The sequence below is a fragment of the Hetaerina americana genome, unplaced genomic scaffold (assembly GCF_022747635.1).
Source record: "Hetaerina americana unplaced genomic scaffold, ioHetAmer1.1.p SCAF_9, whole genome shotgun sequence".
Lineage (NCBI taxonomy): Eukaryota > Metazoa > Arthropoda > Insecta > Odonata > Calopterygidae > Hetaerina > Hetaerina americana.
This window is the reverse complement of record NW_027287538.1, coordinates 67,441,952-67,460,912: the sequence shown is the minus strand read 5'-3', so window position 1 is coordinate 67,460,912 and position 18,961 is coordinate 67,441,952. Positions and strand designations below refer to the sequence as shown.

Sequence of the window (18,961 nt, the reverse complement as noted above, 5' to 3'; positions counted from 1 at the left end):
TTGACAATTAAGAAGGCAAAATTCCACTACCACCTGGACATGCAACGGCCTCCTCCCTCAAGGGCAAAGGTAGGGAATGTGACCGAACGCTATAGGTAGAGGGAGGGTCCCCCCACAGAGTGAGACAAGGGATGGAAGAACAAAATGAAACTTGAAAACAAACAAAATAGGCTAAGCAGCACCGTAACGAGCACTAGTTTCTTTAATGGAAGTCCCATGTGGTCATGAGGGGAGAGGTTTGACAACAAAATATATGAGGCTAGTGAAAGTGCATGCATTTGAGTAGAACTAATTATTCCCTAGACGCTGTGGGTGGCAAGTGGAATTTTCGCTATCTATAACCCTACAGTTGCTATCCCGTATTGCCCTTGGGAAGAAGGAGTCCTTGAGTCTGCTAGTTCTGGCATCCATTTCCCGAATTTTATATACATGATCCAAGCGACCAATGCATGTCGGAGTGCGAATAATGTGCGAGACCTGGCCGCTGAAACATGCGTATCTGACTTTATTTAGTACGTTCAACCTAGCATTGAATCGTCTTCTTCTAATGACCCCCCCCCCCCCCCTCCAGAAGCATTTCAGTGACGCTTTTCGTTTTATCGGGAGTTTTTGACGAAATGGGCTGCCCAGCGTTGAACCTTCTCAATTTCCCGAATGATTTCCCTTTTTCACTCGGATCCCTTACACTAGATGCATATTCTAAATGAGACCTTACAAGAGCATGGTAACGACGTTCCTTGACCTTGGTGTCACTTCCAACAATGGCTCTAATAAATTCCAATTTTTTAATACGCTTACCGACTTGATCGTGTATGAAACAAAAATGAAACTGGAATAAATGAAAATTGATAAGCGTTTGATTGATGGGCTCACAACGAAAAAGCTTCTGAGACAAGGGAATAAGGGTAAAGTATTACGCAATAAGGGAGTGAACAAACGAGCGATGACCGCCACCAAGAAAATACCGCTGAAAACCCACGTATGTTCCGCATACCTTTACCTACAGTGCAGAATTAATTGCAGAAACGAGAAATATTGATACTGAATAAAGATTAACCCATCGGCCCATTGCTAACTTCATGGCTACACATGATTCCCATTCTAGGAAATTGAATTATGACTGAACAGGAAGTAAGCATAAGTTAACTGCATCCCATGTAATGTTGAATTTATGAGTACGGTCAAAGCAAACATGAAAATTGTCAGATTATTGTAGATATTTTGAAGTCGTTATCCATGAAATAAACATTCACAGGCATAATTGGACTAAAAAAATACAGAAAAATAAGACTATTTGCATTGTTTCATTGAAACAAAAAATGTAAATATATACTGCCGAGAAATAACGGTCTTCTGGAAATATTCACGGAAATCAAAACGATCAACTGAATTTCAGAAAATATAACAGCGAAGTCACTTTCATGGCCATGAGTCATGAGATTTCATGTGACGTCAGGGTTATTGGGATGTGACATTTCGTAAATTTTAAAACAGTCTACAATAATTATATTATAATGCGGTATTATTGAAATTTTATTCTTTAAACTATGGAAATGGAGAGTGCTGTAAATAAAATGCGCGGATAAAAAATAGTACGACGAGCTGTGAATCGATTAATTTAATCGAATAACTAACTTATCTTTTTGGCAGCTTGGGATTGGTTGGGTCCGTTGGGTTTAGTCAGTTCTCCTGTCGTGGTAATCCGTGTTGGTCGTATGTGGTAGTTTCTCTGATAATATCCTGGTAATTTGTTGCCGTAAACTTACATTAAACAGCGAATATATTGCTAACGTTTTGGCTTTGATAGTTTAAAGTGAAGGATTGAGTGCAGCCCCATCAATCAGGTAAATTTATTTTCAAGTGTGAAATGATGAATTTATCAGTAGTCTGGCTACCAACACAGTATTCATGACAGTATTTCTGTCATGTAGTAGTTAAATTTCCCTTGGCTAGGAAAATCGCAAAGTCTTTACTACCGCAAGATAACGTGAAGACGTATCGCTATTTTAATGTTCAATGCTTAGTCAGCAAAATAATCGAGGGTAGCCATTTTGAGTTTTACGTCTATCTACGTCATTCATTGTTGAGTTAAATTACTGCGTGTCAGTTCTTATTATTTTAAAGTGCATTGTTAACCATTTAACAGCAATGACAGTGATATACCTTTTCCTAAAAGACATGGAAGGTTTAACATCATAGGCTTGCTTTTAAAACGAACACGACCGTAGGCTTGCAGATCTTATTCTTAAATGGCCGAAGTATTGGCAGTAAATAAAATAAATAATTGCATTAAGATCATTATTTATTACAGGATGCAGATCTTTGTCAAGACTCTGACTGGGAAGACTATAACTTTAGAAGTTGAACCTTCAGATACAATCGAAAATGTCAAGGCCAAGATTCAGGATAAGGAGGGAATTCCACCTGACCAGCAGCGGTTGATATTTGCAGGAAAGCAGCTGGAAGATGGCCGTACCCTGTCTGATTACAACATTCAGAAAGGTAACATATTATGGCATTACCATTTGCTTTTGCTATTTGTTAATGTACTGGTTACCTATTCTAACATGTTTTCTTTTTATAGAATCCACACTTCACTTGGTTCTGAGGTTGAGAGGAGGTATGCAGATATTTGTTAAGACCCTTACCGGAAAAACCATTACCTTGGAAGTGGAACCCTCCGACACTATTGAAAACGTGAAGGCCAAGATTCAGGATAAGGAAGGAATTCCCCCTGACCAGCAGCGTTTGATCTTTGCTGGAAAGCAGTTGGAAGATGGCCGAACCCTGTCCGATTACAACATTCAGAAAGGTGACTTGTACAAATATGTTGCTAGAATTTAGAAATGATTTACCACTCCTTGAAAATAAATTGAAGTCCGTGTGACAAAGAGGTATGCATGAAATAAAAAAGATAATTGTAATTCAATTAGGTGTGTTAAAAAATAAAGCATATAAGAACTTCATTTGAAGCTCAGAAAATAAGCAAGGCAGTAATGAGTAAGTTAGTCATGTTGGTGAAAAAGTCTTCCTTTTTACCCCATATACTTAGAGTAATTTTTGTAAAATCTGTTTAATACAGTATCCTGATAAGAGGATGTCTGTGGCAGTCTCTTTTATAACTTCCATTAGCGAATGTTCAACTCCCATGAAAAGGTAATATTCTAGCTTCATGTGTAATCTCAAGTAATTAAGACATCTGGAAGCCTTCCCGAGAGTACAAAGTGTTGCAGGGTGATCCCTTGTTTATACAAGCGTAAGGGACATTATTAATTATGGACTCGGCTGCTGTTATTGTAGAATGCCAAGATCAAAAGCTATACTCTGGTTTGGGAAACAGTACATTTGGCTAAAAGAAAGTGACATCGTTGATCTTACGTTTTACCTTCTAAATATTGCCAAAAGCAGACTATGGATTTGGGACTGTTGTTTATTTAATCGCCTTTTGTATGGCCTGGTTCTGTTTTTGAATATTTTATAGCCATTTAGAGGTCTCCCATCAAAATATAATTAGAGTAACGTAGTTAATGGTTCTTCAATGAACATAATTTTGTTGCTTGCGGAACCTGAAATTCCTAAAATCACCAGTAAATTCAAGGTCCTTTATTTTTGGCAAGTCATCATTAATGGAGGCAATGTATTATAGCCAAAATGTTTGTCTGTTTCACATATATTAATTCCTAAGCATCTTTTATCCTGGTTAAATAGATGTTGGTATCTAGTCTAGGTGACGTGCTTATCCGAGAAACATATTTCCATAGGGTTGTCGTTGTGGGCCCTTGTTTCTGTGGTGGATACCAGTGGTTCACAATTTTTCAATACCCTTGAATTCGACTCGTTTATAATGGCAGTTGCACTGTTCGTAATGCTCTGCCTGAATTAAAGATAAAGATTCTGTAGTTTGGAAGGTAAAGGTTTCCAACTTTCACTTCATCTAGCCAATAGGTGACACTATTTAATTCGTATTTATCTTACCTTTATAATAAAATTTTGAAATCTAGAAGTTATATAATAATTTTAAATTTTGTGAAGGAAGTATTGTGAAAAGTTTTGCAAAGTGTATTTTGATAATTCGTTTAGGGTTCTTCGTTTCATTAAGGTACTAGAAAAATGATAATGCCCCTTTTGTTGTATATTTGCTAAAAATTGCATTGATTAATACCTCTGGATATTTGTGTAGATGGTTAGTCCAAGGTACAGAAAGTAAATTTTTTCCTATGAATTGAATCTTGAATGAATTTGTAAATGATTAGGATGTTAGATAGTAAAATGCATTTCATTAAAATATTTCCCTCTTGGGACACCTTTGTTTAATATTTGCTAATTGGATGTCTGCTATGTGATAAGGCTCTTTGTAGTCGAAATGGCTTTGACTTTAAGATATTAGAAACTACAACGGCTTTACTCTTTATATTCGTGGACAATTTTATAATAAAAATTTCGAAAATTTATTTGACGGGAATAACCCTTTACCTAAAGAAAGGCAAAAAAAGCGTATATTGGTTCCACCATTTTAAAAGAAGAAACATTTACAAACGGGTACAAATTACATAAAGTTAATATTAACATGTACAGGTATCCTTACAGCAATAATTAGCATTTCAAAGTTCTTCGGATATTTTTAATAACATTATTTCAAGGGATCCTGGAGAGATAAAAAGTAGGTCAATATAATCACAACTGTGGCATCTGTCTTAATCTGGCTTCTAGGCGCGTAGTAAGTCTAGTTTCGTGCATGATATCTAATTTCAAAGTGTGCTATGTGAAGGTACATGGAAATATATTGCTCTTAGGAGCTCTAAGGAATCAATCTTGTTATGGAGTAATTTAATAAGAAGAGTTACGCTAATAACTTCTCCAAGTTTATGCAAGGAGGGAAGGTTTAGTGGAGAAAACATTTCACAATAGCTATAAAGATCTTAGTGAAGATAATTTAATTTTGTGGACAAATTTTCTTTGAGCACATAAGGTTGACTGAATATGGAGTTTATAGTAAGTGACCAAACGGTAGAGCAGTATTCACAAGAGTGACATTACTAAGGAGATGAACACACAATATGTCTCTATATGTTTTTTGTTTTTACAGTACTGGAAGATGAATCCAAGTGATTTGTATGCTTTAAATTGAGCATAGTTATGTTGATTGAATGTTAACTGTGAGTTGAATATAACCTGAGGTCTTTGTAGTTGTTAATCAGGCCATTGGATAGTTGCTTATCCTATATTCGTGCTGCTGTGGACTCCTTTTCCAGCTGAATGTTACAGAATAGCATTTTTTAAATTGAAAGTTAGATAGTTATGATCACACCAGTTTTGAAGCATATGAAAGTAGTTTTGCTGAGTTAGGTGATCATCAATTGATTGATCTGTTAAATTTTTAAGTTATCGGCGTACAAAAGAAAATGAATTGGGTCTAATGCCATTATAATATCGTTTATAAACAAGTTAAAAAATAGTGGACCCCCGATAGGATCCTTGGGAATGCCTGATAATGGATAGAAACATTTGCTTTTGGGTGCTTTCATTTATACTAGAACTTCTCTTGGTCAAATAACTTTCCATTCAGTCAAATAAGGTACGACTCATTCCCAACACATCCAACTTTCTAGGAAGAAGCTCGTGACTAACAGTATCAAAAGCCTTATCGAAGTCAGTATATATGACATCTGTTTGTAAGCTTTTTTTCCTTAGTCTATGAGATACTTTGCAAAAAAAAACGAAATAAAGGTATGTTGAGAATGGATATTCTACATTAGTTCTTGATAGTTCAACTATTTAGGGTAGGTGATAAATTCCCCTCTGTGGTATGTTACGAGGGTCATCCGGAAAGTAGTACCCGTTCGTGAAATAAAAAGACAAAAGTAAATATTAACAAACATAAAAAATTTTATTTGAAAGAGGATACTTTAAACTACTTCTCAACATAATCTCCAAGCAAATTAAGGCATTTGTCATAACGTGTGACAAGTTTCTGTATTCCTGCTGCATAGTCCTTCGCCGCCAGCTCATTGAGATACGCGAGGGACCCATCTTGCACAAATTTTTGCATAATGCAGATGGTGTTTAACAATTTCATGAACAATTGTTCGAGAAACATTGGGAAAATGCTCACAGATGTCATCAATTGTGACGCGCCGATCGTTCCTCACGAATTCGTCAACTGAGCTCACCAGTTGGTCTGTAATGACAGACGGTCTCCCCGAATGCTCATCGTCGTGTGTGTTCCCCCTCCCCATGTTGAAGTTGCGACACCACCGCCGAACAGACGACTCGTCCATTACATTGTCTCCATACACCTCCTTTAATTGGCGATGAATATCACATGGGCGAACGTTTCTTGCATTGAGGAATTTAATCACTGCCCTCACTTCACAACTGGCGGCGTTCTCAATTTTTTTAAACATTGTAAACAATCACAGAAACAACACAGGCAATGCTAGCGTCACGCAACTTGGCTCAGAGAAGGCAGACAAGCCACTGAAGCTATCTGACCTCGTCCAGCGGCTACTCGCGTCGTCAGCACTTCATGCGGCACGAACGGGTACTACTTTCCGGATGACCCTCGTATTTTAAGCAATCTATTATACATGTGCACCTGGTCTACAGTTTTTATTCAGCTGAGTAATATAACTAATATCAATTTTTAAAGTCAAATTATATTAATTATTACATAGCCTAAAGGTATCCTGTTTCAAGCATACATTGAATTGTCTGCTGTCACACTTTGCCATTGATTTGCATATCATTGATAGATAGATATGTGGAAATATTGGCAAACCATGAAGCATTTTTCTATTGGTGTATCTGAATAATTCATTCATTCAAGGGTTAAGTAATCTAATGATAAAAAGGTATGCTTGTGGTAAAGTGACAGCAGATGGCCTCAAGCTGGCTATCGAGAAACTGGGCCTGATGTTATTGAAGCAAGTGTAAGGTTTTGATCAAAATTTGTGGATACCATGCTTTTATAGTTCTCTATCATCTATGTATACTATCACTTATACTTCCATGTACTAGGATATTATTTTGTAGTTGGATGAGTTTGAATTGGAAACATCTCTGCTGCTGTAAGTCAAATATTACACATGGTTTTTTATTTGATTCCCATGATAATACTGATTGATATTCAATTAATTGGTTGATATTTATCAAAAGATTTGTGGAACTTGGGAAAGACTTGAAAATGGCATTAACAAAATGAATTCATGGTTAGCATGGTTTCTTCTCAGGAGAGCTGACTGTTGAAAGTGGACACTTGTTCTGCACACTGACAACTGCAAAATTGTCTAGTCAACAATTGGCTTATTGGAAGAGTAAGGTGGTTCCAGCATGTATATTCTATGATCAGGCACATAACATTGACCCAAAAATAGCAATGACCTATAAGGAAGGCCGAAGACAATTGTGAAATAAAGAATTAAGATTATCATATGAATTCTGTGGTCATTACTATGATATTTCTCAATTCCTGTAGACATGGCCAACAATATTCCATTGATGCTTTTTTAGAGTCTACTCTTCACTTGGTGCTGAGGTTGAGAGGAGGTATGCAGATATTTGTGAAGACCCTTACCGGAAAGACCATTACCTTGGAAGTGGAACCCTCAGACACCATTGAAAACGTGAAGGCCAAGATTCAGGATAAGGAAGGAATCCCCCCTGATCAGCAGCGTTTGATCTTTGCTGGAAAGCAGCTGGAAGATGGCCGAACCCTGTCTGATTACAACATTCAGAAAGGTAACGTATTATGGCATTACCATTTGCTTTTGCTATTTGTTAATGTACTGGTTACCTATTCTAATATGTTTCCTTTTTATAGAATCCACTCTTCACTTGGTCCTGAGGTTGAGAGGAGGTATGCAGATATTTGTGAAGACCCTTACCGGAAAGACCATTACCTTGGAAGTGGAACCCTCAGACACCATTGAAAACGTGAAGGCCAAGATTCAGGATAAGGAAGGAATCCCCCCTGACCAGCAGCGTTTGATCTTTGCTGGAAAGCAGCTGGAAGATGGCCGAACCCTGTCTGATTACAACATTCAGAAAGGTAACGTATTATGGCGTTACCATTAGCTTTTGCTATTTGTTGATGTACTGGTTACCTATTCTAATATGTTTCCTTTTTATAGAATCCACCCTTCACTTGGTCCTGAGGTTGAGAGGAGGTATGCAGATATTTGTGAAGACCCTGACCGGAAAGACAATTACCTTGGAAGTGGAACCCTCAGACACCATTGAAAACGTGAAGGCCAAGATTCAGGATAAGGAAGGAATCCCCCCTGACCAGCAGCGTTTGATCTTTGCTGGAAAGCAGCTGGAAGATGGCCGTACCCTGTCTGATTACAACATTCAGAAAGGTAACGTATTATGGCGTTACCATTAGCTTTTGCTATTTGTTGATGTACTGGTTACCTATTCTAATATGTTTCCTTTTTATAGAATCCACCCTTCACTTGGTCCTGAGGTTGAGAGGAGGTATGCAGATATTTGTGAAGACCCTGACCGGAAAGACAATTACCTTGGAAGTGGAACCCTCAGACACCATTGAAAACGTGAAGGCCAAGATTCAGGATAAGGAAGGAATCCCCCCTGACCAGCAGCGTTTGATCTTTGCTGGAAAGCAGCTGGAAGATGGCCGTACCCTGTCTGATTACAACATTCAGAAAGGTAACGTATTATGGCGTTACCATTAGCTTTTGCTATTTGTTGATGTACTGGTTACCTATTCTAATATGTTTCCTTTTTATAGAATCCACCCTTCACTTGGTCCTGAGGTTGAGAGGAGGTATGCAGATATTTGTGAAGACCCTGACCGGAAAGACAATTACCTTGGAAGTGGAACCCTCAGACACCATTGAAAACGTGAAGGCCAAGATTCAGGATAAGGAAGGAATCCCCCCTGACCAGCAGCGTTTGATCTTTGCTGGAAAGCAGTTGGAAGATGGCCGTACCCTGTCTGATTACAACATTCAAAAAGGTAATACTGCAACTCCCTGTATGGAAGCAAACATAAATTTTTTTGAAAGAAAGAAATTGTTGACGATTCCATTTTAAAATGCGTGTTTCTCTCGCGCACCATGTTAAAAATTCCATGATGCTCAATGCATATAAATTTGCAATGCACATTTGTAAATTTGTTTGCATAATGCAAGAAATAATGGTAGAAATGTTTTTTTTCCATTTGTCTTTTTCAATGCGAATTTTTATTTAAGACACCCTCATTGTAGTGGTCCCAACCTGTGGAAGTCTGTGAATTGTCTGCCAATTTATTTCTAAGATATTGCAGTGTAACTCAAACATAGGGAAACCTATCATTTGCAGTTTTTTAGGGAATCCAAAGAAAATGTAAAATATGGGATAAAGAGGAATTTTTACTTTTACATGCTTGATAGTAATTGTCTAATAATTCATCATAATCAAGAATAATTTCACCTAGAATTTCTTCATCGCAACCAATGTAAAATCAATCCATTTTAAAGGAGTTGTATACTGTAGAATCCTTATCTTGATTCCAAGACTACGATATATATACTGTAAAGTGCATTCAATTTTATTGCCTTTTTATAAATATAACATCCCTATCGATATCAATAGCCTTCAATCAATCTTCAATAATGCAGCCTAAAGAAATGAATTATACCTAAATCCAATGGTTTGTGCTCACTATTACAATTTGCAGGAAAAATAACTATATTTATCATTTCAATATTGTGTAAGGGTTGGATATTTATCAAGAAGTAGCAAAATTTTCCTATTTTGAGGCTATGTATGCTTTGAAATTTGCTGTAGTTACAGTGTGCATTGTTTTTCTCATATTTGACCCCGGAGGCAATTTTGATTCTTGGATTTTCCAATGCCTAGTGGCTGAAACTCTCACCTCCATCTGCATCTGTGATTAATAAAACTTTGGTTGCTCAGCACCCTTCCATCATGTTGTTCACCTCTGAAGCAAATGGTTTTCCTGACGGCATATTAAAAAATAACAGCCTCATCTGCATGGAAAACATTTCTTAGGTTTTAGCTTTCAAGAAGTTAATTCATTTCTGACATCTTCTACCAAGTCACAGTCTTGATGTCAATGCTTCTGCTTTCAGTACACAGCCTTGTGCACAAGATTGCCTATTTTTGACCTATCCAACCTAACATGAAAGCAGTTAAATCTTCTATTATAATCTTGTGGTGATTTGTATTTTTTTTCTCTTATGGTTGCGTTATTCTTTGGGATATTTGATCTATCACTATAAAACCACTCTTGGTAATTCTTTATACTCATAATATTTTACATTTTCTCTCTTTAGACAAATCGTCAGACTTGGTTCGCATGTTTTGGAATCAAATTATAATTTTTCACTAATGCATTCGGTGTATAAACTTGTAATTTCAGATGCTTCACCAAATCAATAGGTCCCATAGTGAGAATCAATTTGTTCCATAAATTTTATTTCACTGTCAAATAGAAGTTCTTTTTTGCCTCATTTTCTCCATTGTCAATTACTATGAAAATTCACATTCCTGAATAATTGTGGAAAACTTTACCATTGGAATTTTAAGTTGCATCGCTGTTTGACTTGTGCCAACTGTTTTCCAGCTTGAAGATTTTTTGAAGACATCGACAATTTTTGAGTCAGTGTAGTTTTTGATGTGATAAAGCAAGTTTATATGCCCTCTTTTACTTAGGAACCCATCACTGTTATATCTGTTGTGTTGAGGCAGTGCAAATGATCCCAGTTGTCCATCCTCAGTACTCTCATTTTTCACACTTCATATTGCATCAGTCATTTTCATTCCTCTTATTTTAAATTGATGTGCAATATTAAATCTCCCTCAGGTGCTCTTAAAATGCATAGATTAGGTAGCTAACTCGTAATTACACAATGTATTCATTTCATCATGTGGATCTTCTCTTGGCAGTCTCAGATAGTTAAACCAGTAGAAATTTCCATAACTAGTGGTGCTCATACTACACCATCGTATTCAAATTCTTTACTAAAACAGTTAACATTACTGTTCTCTGTTTTTTAAATGTATCTGTACAAAACAAAGTGAAGAGTTCTTTTTTAAAAAGGCTGATGTGCATGAGTTATTGTTTTAGATTGTGAATTTTTTTAATCCAATATTTAGTGAGGCAAATAGTGCAAAAACTGAAAATGAAATAGTGCAAGTGTGGGGTTCCACATGAATGTAAAAAAGACATGGTATGGGACATAGAAAATGTCAATTGCAGGAAAATATAAACTCCAATAGTGCAAATGTGGGGTTTGACCATAAATTTGTGCAAATAAAAATCAAAAAGCCTTGGTTAGCTCTCCCACTTGACGTTTAATTGATTCATCTGAATTTCAGAAGAACAAGGTTCTTGTCTAAGGGATAATGACTGCTTCATGGAGGTTCCCAAAGATACCTTGATTGTAATTCAGTATTGTCCTTGGATACTTGTGATACTGAATGAGTGAAACAAATTATCATTCCCAAGAAAATCTTATATTTTCATATCTCGGCAATTCCAAATGTGATTTTCTGCACCAGTAGTCTCATATTACACAAACAATTGTTGTGTATTCTGTTCCATCTAAGATAGTTTAATAACAGAATTTCTATCTATCCCCTTATAAGTGACCGTAAACGTTGGATGTGGTTATTTTTCTATTCCATGTTAGATTAGTTGCATTTGGTGATTTTTCTCAACTTTTGGATTTGTTATCTCTGATTACACTGTTATAATTCAGAATCAGTTGCTGAATTAATGTAAACATTACTTAAGTCAATATAATATTGAGAAGCAGCAATGAATATCATTACCAAAATATGAGCAGTAGTTGTCAAACGAAATAAGTGGAAACGTTGAAGATTAAAGAAGAATAATAGAAATTTTATTTCATAGCACTGAGAATTTTTCATGAAACTTAAGTTAGAGCTAATGGCTGAATTATATTTCTGTTTTGTTGAAAAAAATGGCTTAATTTTGGGAAAGTACATTCCCAATTGCTGTTAATTAGTGCGTAATTACTCAATATTTTTTTCCAGAATCCACACTTCACTTGGTTCTGAGGTTGAGAGGAGGTATGCAGATATTTGTGAAGACCCTTACCGGAAAGACCATTACCTTGGAAGTGGAACCCTCAGACACCATTGAAAACGTGAAGGCCAAGATTCAGGATAAGGAAGGAATCCCCCCTGACCAGCAGCGTTTGATCTTTGCTGGAAAGCAGCTGGAAGATGGCCGTACCCTGTCTGATTACAACATTCAGAAAGGTAACGTATTATGGCATTACCATTTGCTTTTGCTATTTGTTATTGTACTGGTTACCTATTCTAATATGTTTCCTTTTTATAGAATCCACTCTTCACTTGGTCCTGAGGTTGAGAGGAGGTATGCAGATATTTGTGAAGACCCTGACTGGAAAGACCATTACCCTGGAAGTGGAACCCTCAGACACAATTGAAAATGTGAAGGCCAAGATTCAGGATAAGGAAGGAATCCCCCCTGACCAGCAGCGTTTGATCTTTGCTGGAAAGCAGCTGGAAGATGGCCGAACCCTGTCTGATTACAACATTCAGAAAGGTAACGTATTATGGCATTACCATTTGCTTTTGCTATTTGTTAATGTTCTGGTTACCTATTCTGTGTTTCTTTTTTATAGAATCCACTCTTCACTTGGTCCTGAGGTTGAGAGGAGGTATGCAGATATTTGTGAAGACCCTGACCGGAAAGACCATTACCTTGGAAGTGGAACCCTCAGACACCATTGAAAACGTGAAGGCCAAGATTCAGGATAAGGAAGGAATCCCCCCTGACCAGCAGCGTTTGATCTTTGCTGGAAAGCAGCTGGAAGATGGCCGAACCCTGTCTGATTACAACATTCAGAAAGGTAACGTATTATGGCATTACCATTTGCTTTTGCTATTTGTTATTGTACTGGTTACCTATTCTAATATGTTTCCTTTTTATAGAATCCACTCTTCACTTGGTCCTGAGGTTGAGAGGAGGTATGCAGATATTTGTGAAGACCCTCACCGGAAAGACCATTACCCTGGAAGTGGAACCCTCAGACACCATTGAAAACGTGAAGGCCAAGATTCAGGATAAGGAAGGAATCCCCCCTGACCAGCAGCGTTTGATCTTTGCTGGAAAGCAGCTGGAAGATGGCCGAACCCTGTCTGATTACAACATTCAGAAAGGTAACGTATTATGGCATTACCATTTGCTTTTGCTATTTGTTAATGTTCTGGTTACCTATTCTAATGTGTTTCCTTTTTATAGAATCCACTCTTCACTTGGTCCTGAGGTTGAGAGGAGGTATGCAGATATTTGTGAAGACCCTGACCGGAAAGACCATTACCTTGGAAGTGGAACCCTCAGACACCATTGAAAACGTGAAGGCCAAGATTCAGGATAAGGAAGGAATCCCCCCTGACCAGCAGCGTTTGATCTTTGCTGGAAAGCAGCTGGAAGATGGCCGAACCCTGTCTGATTACAACATTCAGAAAGGTAACGTATTATGGCATTACCATTTGCTTTTGCTATTTGTTAATGTTCTGGTTACCTATTCTAATGTGTTTCCTTTTTATAGAATCCACTCTTCACTTGGTCCTGAGGTTGAGAGGAGGTATGCAGATATTTGTGAAGACCCTGACTGGAAAGACCATTACCTTGGAAGTGGAAGCCTCAGACACCATTGAAAACGTGAAGGCCAAGATTCAGGATAAGGAAGGAATCCCCCCTGACCAGCAGCGTTTGATCTTTGCTGGAAAGCAGCTGGAAGATGGCCGTACCCTGTCTGATTACAACATTCAGAAAGGTAAAGTATTATATCATAATCATTTGCTTTTGCTATTTGTTAATGTACTGGTTACCTATTCCAATGTGTTTCCTTTTTATAGAATCCACCCTTCACTTGGTCCTGAGGTTGAGAGGAGGTATGCAGATATTCGTGAAGACCCTGACTGGAAAGACCATTACCTTGGAAGTGGAACCCTCAGACACCATTGAAAACGTGAAGGCCAAGATTCAGGATAAGGAAGGAATCCCCCCTGACCAGCAGCGTTTGATCTTTGCTGGAAAGCAGCTGGAAGATGGCCGAACCCTGTCTGATTACAACATTCAGAAAGGTAACGTATTATGGCATTACCATTTGGTTTTGCTATTTGTTAATGTTCTGGTTACCTATTCTAATGTGTTTCCTTTTTATAGAATCCACTCTTCACTTGGTCCTGAGGTTGAGAGGAGGTATGCAGATATTTGTGAAGACCCTTACCGGAAAGACCATTACCTTGGAAGTGGAACCCTCAGACACCATTGAAAACGTGAAGGCCAAGATTCAGGATAAGGAAGGAATCCCCCCTGACCAGCAGCGTTTGATCTTTGCTGGAAAGCAGCTGGAAGATGGCCGAACCCTGTCTGATTACAACATTCAGAAAGGTAACATATTATGGCATTACCATTTGCTTTTGCTATTTGTTAATGTACTGGTTACCTATTCTAATTTGTTTCCTTTTTATAGAATCCACCCTTCACTTGGTGTTGAGGTTGAGAGGAGGTATGCAGATATTTGTGAAGACCCTGACCGGAAAGACCATTACCTTGGAAGTGGAACCCTCAGACACCATTGAAAACGTGAAGGCCAAGATTCAGGATAAGGAAGGAATCCCCCCTGACCAGCAGCGTTTGATCTTTGCTGGAAAGCAGCTGGAAGATGGCCGCACCTTGTCTGATTACAACATTCAGAAAGGTGATTATCGGTTTATAATCTCTGCTGCTTGCTTGCTTCTTTTTCTAATTACCTGGTGTATAGTTAGTCAATTTAACTCCAGGTAATGTGCTATTATTTGGAACTAGAATGAAATTCTTATAAGTTGATGCTAGATTTCTGGTTTTTTTCCTCCAGCTATGGTAATGTTCACTCTTGAATTTTGGAAAGTTTTTTCATTAGATTTCAAAGATGTTTTTGTTTATTTCTAGTTTCTATATTGCAATTCTGTTGACAATTTCACACCCAGAATATTCCAAAAGTAGCATAATACCTTGAAAATATAAATATCTCCGGAAAATTTTGACCTTGAGACCATTAATTGCTGGTCATCTTAGTAATAAATATTATTACTTGGTAATCTTATAATTTAAGTAGATTTAGGATGAACAACCCTGTACACTGACTCAGTTTTTAGCCTTCCTTAATGTGACCTAACCTGAAGTAATGCCCTACAATAAAATGCTACAAGCTCATATTCTATCCACCTTCATATCATTTTACATTGCTCTCCTTTTTGTACCACTACATCACATACCTAACCATCTTCTTCTTTTAATATATCCTCAGCATTCTTTTGCGTTTAAAAATACTCTGCATCTACTATTCATGCCTTTCTTAGTTTCTCTTAACAACACTCTCTTCTTATTTTTTTTTTTCCATTCGCCGCCACAACCTCTCAAAAGTGTCACATCCCTGTCATCTTACTTTAAAGGCAAATATTCGTGATCATGCAATATTATTGTACATATCAGTATCACTTTTTGTTAAAATCCTTATTCAGTGTCACTCGTCTATACCCTCCGTGTGAATTCATCTGTAACTGATTCAATTCTTCTAATGAGCATACTGCTTGACATAAAAGGAGACATTTCAGGTTTGATATGGTGGAATATCATGGTTAATTAAAAATGGCTGCCCTCCACCTTTCCTCTCTCTTTCCACTGCCTTCCCCTGAGTTGCTTTTCAGCGTATACCCGGGACTCAAAGTGATGACTGTTACACGATGATGATGTTGTTAATTTGAAATTTGTCTTATTAAATTTTATTTTGTTGAAAATTGCCAATTTTTAATTAATAAGACAAGATTTTCTTGGTCCAAAACACCATTACAATTGTAATTTGTTCAACTTGATTTAGTTTGTCTCTCTATTTTAACATAAAACTTAAGCCTCCCTCTTTATCTTAGACCGACTTCGTTTTTTTTCAATTGATAATCAACCCCTAACTATCACTCATTTTCTCATTTTTACTGACTAAAGCTTGGTCATCTGCAAATTTGACTTCATGAGGTACTCTCATATACTTCCATCTTCATTGTCATCCCCAGCCCTTCCCATGCCCGTTTATTATTTCCTCCATGCATATGTACTTGGAAAAGACCAGGGATAATCGATAGCCATGGGACTTCAATACTTCTTTAATTTCCTCATTTGTGACCTGCCTCAAATTTCAGCAGAAACCTGTATTTCAACCTATAATCAATTAGGAGCTCCCATTCTGTCTTCCAATGATATTGTGACACTTCTAAATTCTTCATAAAAATTTTTCACAAACCTAGCTGCTCTGAATTGTGCTCGATCTTATTTCAAAACTAAGCTTACCTTGTGATGATCACGTGAACCCACAGCCTGCTCTAGTTGGGATCTAACTAATGTAAAATAGCAAGCTCGTTAACCCTCAGGCCTGCCTACCGTAATTTATTATGTCATTTGAAAGCTTGTGGATTAGTAAATTTCACCCTTAGTAATGTGTACAACTAGTTCTTAATAAAAATGTTTATACATATTCTGTGAACGGATCCTGTGAATAATTAGATAAGTCAGCTTATCCATCTCAATGGGGGGCACAATTTCAAATGTACTCAAATGTTCATTAATACAAATTGAGGTGTTGATTGCATTGATTTTAGCATGCTTGATTGGGTCATGAAAAATAACAAATGCAAAGGTTCATTGCATTTCGTAAAACTATGAAAAAGTATCCAACTAAGAGTATGAATTAGTTAATCATAGACTCATCTTATTTCCTTACCCATAACATAATTTATACTTCTCAAAGATATTGCAGTGACTCTTTTCAACTGTGGTGGATATTGTGGCTATGCCACCCTAATAAATGTACCTTGATTCACTAAATATTTTCAGCTTCATTAGGGATTTTTCATTATTAGGCCATAATTTTTACATTTTTAAAATCTGCTCCTGTTCTCGTGATGGTGACTGAAGCTATAGCAACATTTTGAAGCAAATTTCAAGATTATATATTTATAAATTTGAAATGTGAAAAGCTTAAAAAGTTCTTTGATTTGATATTTCTTCAGTTAAGTCTTCCGTGTGTGTGGTTGAGTGATAAGTGGGATAAGCTATAATTAGCAAATGCTATTTATTGTTTCATATGGTCTCCCATGTTAATGCTAGAATAATTTTTCTCTTTCAGAATCTACCCTGCATTTAGTTTTGAGACTCCGTGGTGGCCTATAAGAATGCCTCATATCCTCCAGCTTTGATCAATGGATTATGGTATCGGAATGAGAGTTCAACCAATGTGGATTATTCTAATCATTCTGGATAAATGATCTATCAGTAAATTTATTATTTTGTGATCTATAAGCATTAGCCTTGTATGTGCATTCCAGTTAGGCATATTTCATCTGTAACTGCAATTAAAAATTTATTTTAATTTCTTTGAACAATAAACTCTAAATTTGAGCTATCATTTGTATTTTATTTTATCAGGTAAATGGTTATATAACTATTAGTTGGTTACATCCAAAACTCTCAAAGATGTTAATTCATATTTCTTGAAAATACTTTTAATCCTCATTAATTTGATAGTTAATCTTACTATTGATTTGCCATTCAAATTATGGCTGTTTTCTTCATGTTTGGGCAATTGATTGTTGGTAGTTAATTTGGTGAATGACTAAGGGATGAATTTTCTAATGAGATATTTAATACATACATGGGTTGTTCAACAAGTACTGAGGGTAAATGCATTTTTTTTTTAAGTTTTCAACGTATTCTCTTTTTATCCTGATATACCTTTCTTATTTCTTTTCAAGACTCTTTTAAGCTGTCGGCAAAGTGGGATTTTGAAAGGTTCTCAAACAGGCATTGGCTTCCTTGTTTGACATGAACAGTTTACTGACGAGCCAATATTTCTATGTTTTGAAATAAAAATATCACTGGGAGTCAAATATGGTGGAAGTTGTAATAATTTGAAATGAATTTCATACATTTTGCCATTGTTACTTCACGGGTGTATCCATGCATTGTCTTGTTGGAAAGTTTTTTCCTTGGAAGTGAGGATGTTTATCTTGATTTCTTCGCTCAACCGGTGCAATAGCAATGCCTAATACTCTCCATTTATTATTAACCTTTCTGATAGTAACTGAGGTAGATGATACTGTTTATCATTATTAAACCATGGCTGTCACCTTGTCATATGGTTTTAGTGTCTTCACCTTCTCTTGAGCTTTTTAGGCACTTACTGCTGAGACTTCTGTTTTACCCCAGATTGTTGCAGTGAATCAGTTTTTCATCCACCGTTGTGTATCAATGCAGAGAAGTTCATAAGGGGTGCAGTGTAAAAGTTCCTAACCAGCCTCCAAATCTTTTTGTCCGAATGTACTCTCCGTCCATCTTCCTGAAATTATTTTCATAACCAATTTTTTGTTCAAAATTGATAACCAAACCATACTTTGAGTTACATCTTTGGTCTCAACTATTTTGCTAACTTTGATTTGTCGGTCACATAAAAATATTTTGTTAAATAATTCATAGCAAGTCACTTTGCAACAATTTCAGAGTGTAAAAATCATTTGCCTTGACTGGGATTCGAACCCAGATCCCTCAATATTCAGTCGAGTGCTTTAGCCACTTAAGCTACCGAGGCGTCCTCTTAAACTCTGAAATTTTGGGGCTTTTAAAGGAACAAGATGTTGTGACGAAATACCGTACATACAATGTCACAGGCATTCGTAGTAGTGCGCGAGGCGCCACAGTCCTCGAGGTTAAAGCCAACTTTAAACACTTATGGTGTTTTCACTTTGACAAATTCCAAAGAAACTGCAGGAGATGCCGCAACAGTAACTTTTAACGGAGTCAGTCCCAGTCAAGGCGAATGATTTTTACCCTCTGAAATGGTTGCATTGAAATGCACATTAGCGGATGACTCCGTTAAAAGTTACTGTTGCGGCATCTCCTGCAGTT

The 18,961-nt window shown here is 36.9% G+C and overlaps 1 protein-coding gene across 3 annotated transcripts; it reads left to right on the top strand.

Annotated features, from left to right (window-relative positions):
- Positions 1-1,680: 1,680 nt before the first annotated feature.
- LOC139698669 (polyubiquitin-C-like) lies at positions 1,681-17,463 on the top strand. 3 transcript variants are annotated; one of them, XM_071597540.1, is made up of 18 exons: positions 1,681-1,844; positions 2,312-2,502; positions 2,585-2,812; positions 7,510-7,737; positions 7,820-8,047; positions 8,130-8,357; positions 8,440-8,667; positions 8,750-8,977; positions 12,025-12,252; positions 12,335-12,562; positions 12,642-12,869; positions 12,952-13,179; positions 13,262-13,489; positions 13,572-13,799; positions 13,882-14,109; positions 14,192-14,419; positions 14,502-14,729; positions 17,187-17,463. In XM_071597540.1, exons 2-18 carry the CDS (start codon positions 2,313-2,315, stop codon positions 17,228-17,230), a joined length of 3,654 nt encoding a protein of 1,217 aa, XP_071453641.1. In that variant the 5' UTR covers positions 1,681-1,844; position 2,312; the 3' UTR covers positions 17,231-17,463. The 3 variants fall into 3 exon arrangements, with proteins under 3 accessions (XP_071453641.1, XP_071453642.1, XP_071453643.1); XM_071597541.1 differs by lacking the exon at positions 12,025-12,252; XM_071597542.1 differs by lacking the exons at positions 8,130-8,357; positions 8,440-8,667; positions 8,750-8,977; positions 12,025-12,252.
- Positions 17,464-18,961: the final 1,498 nt, after the last annotated feature.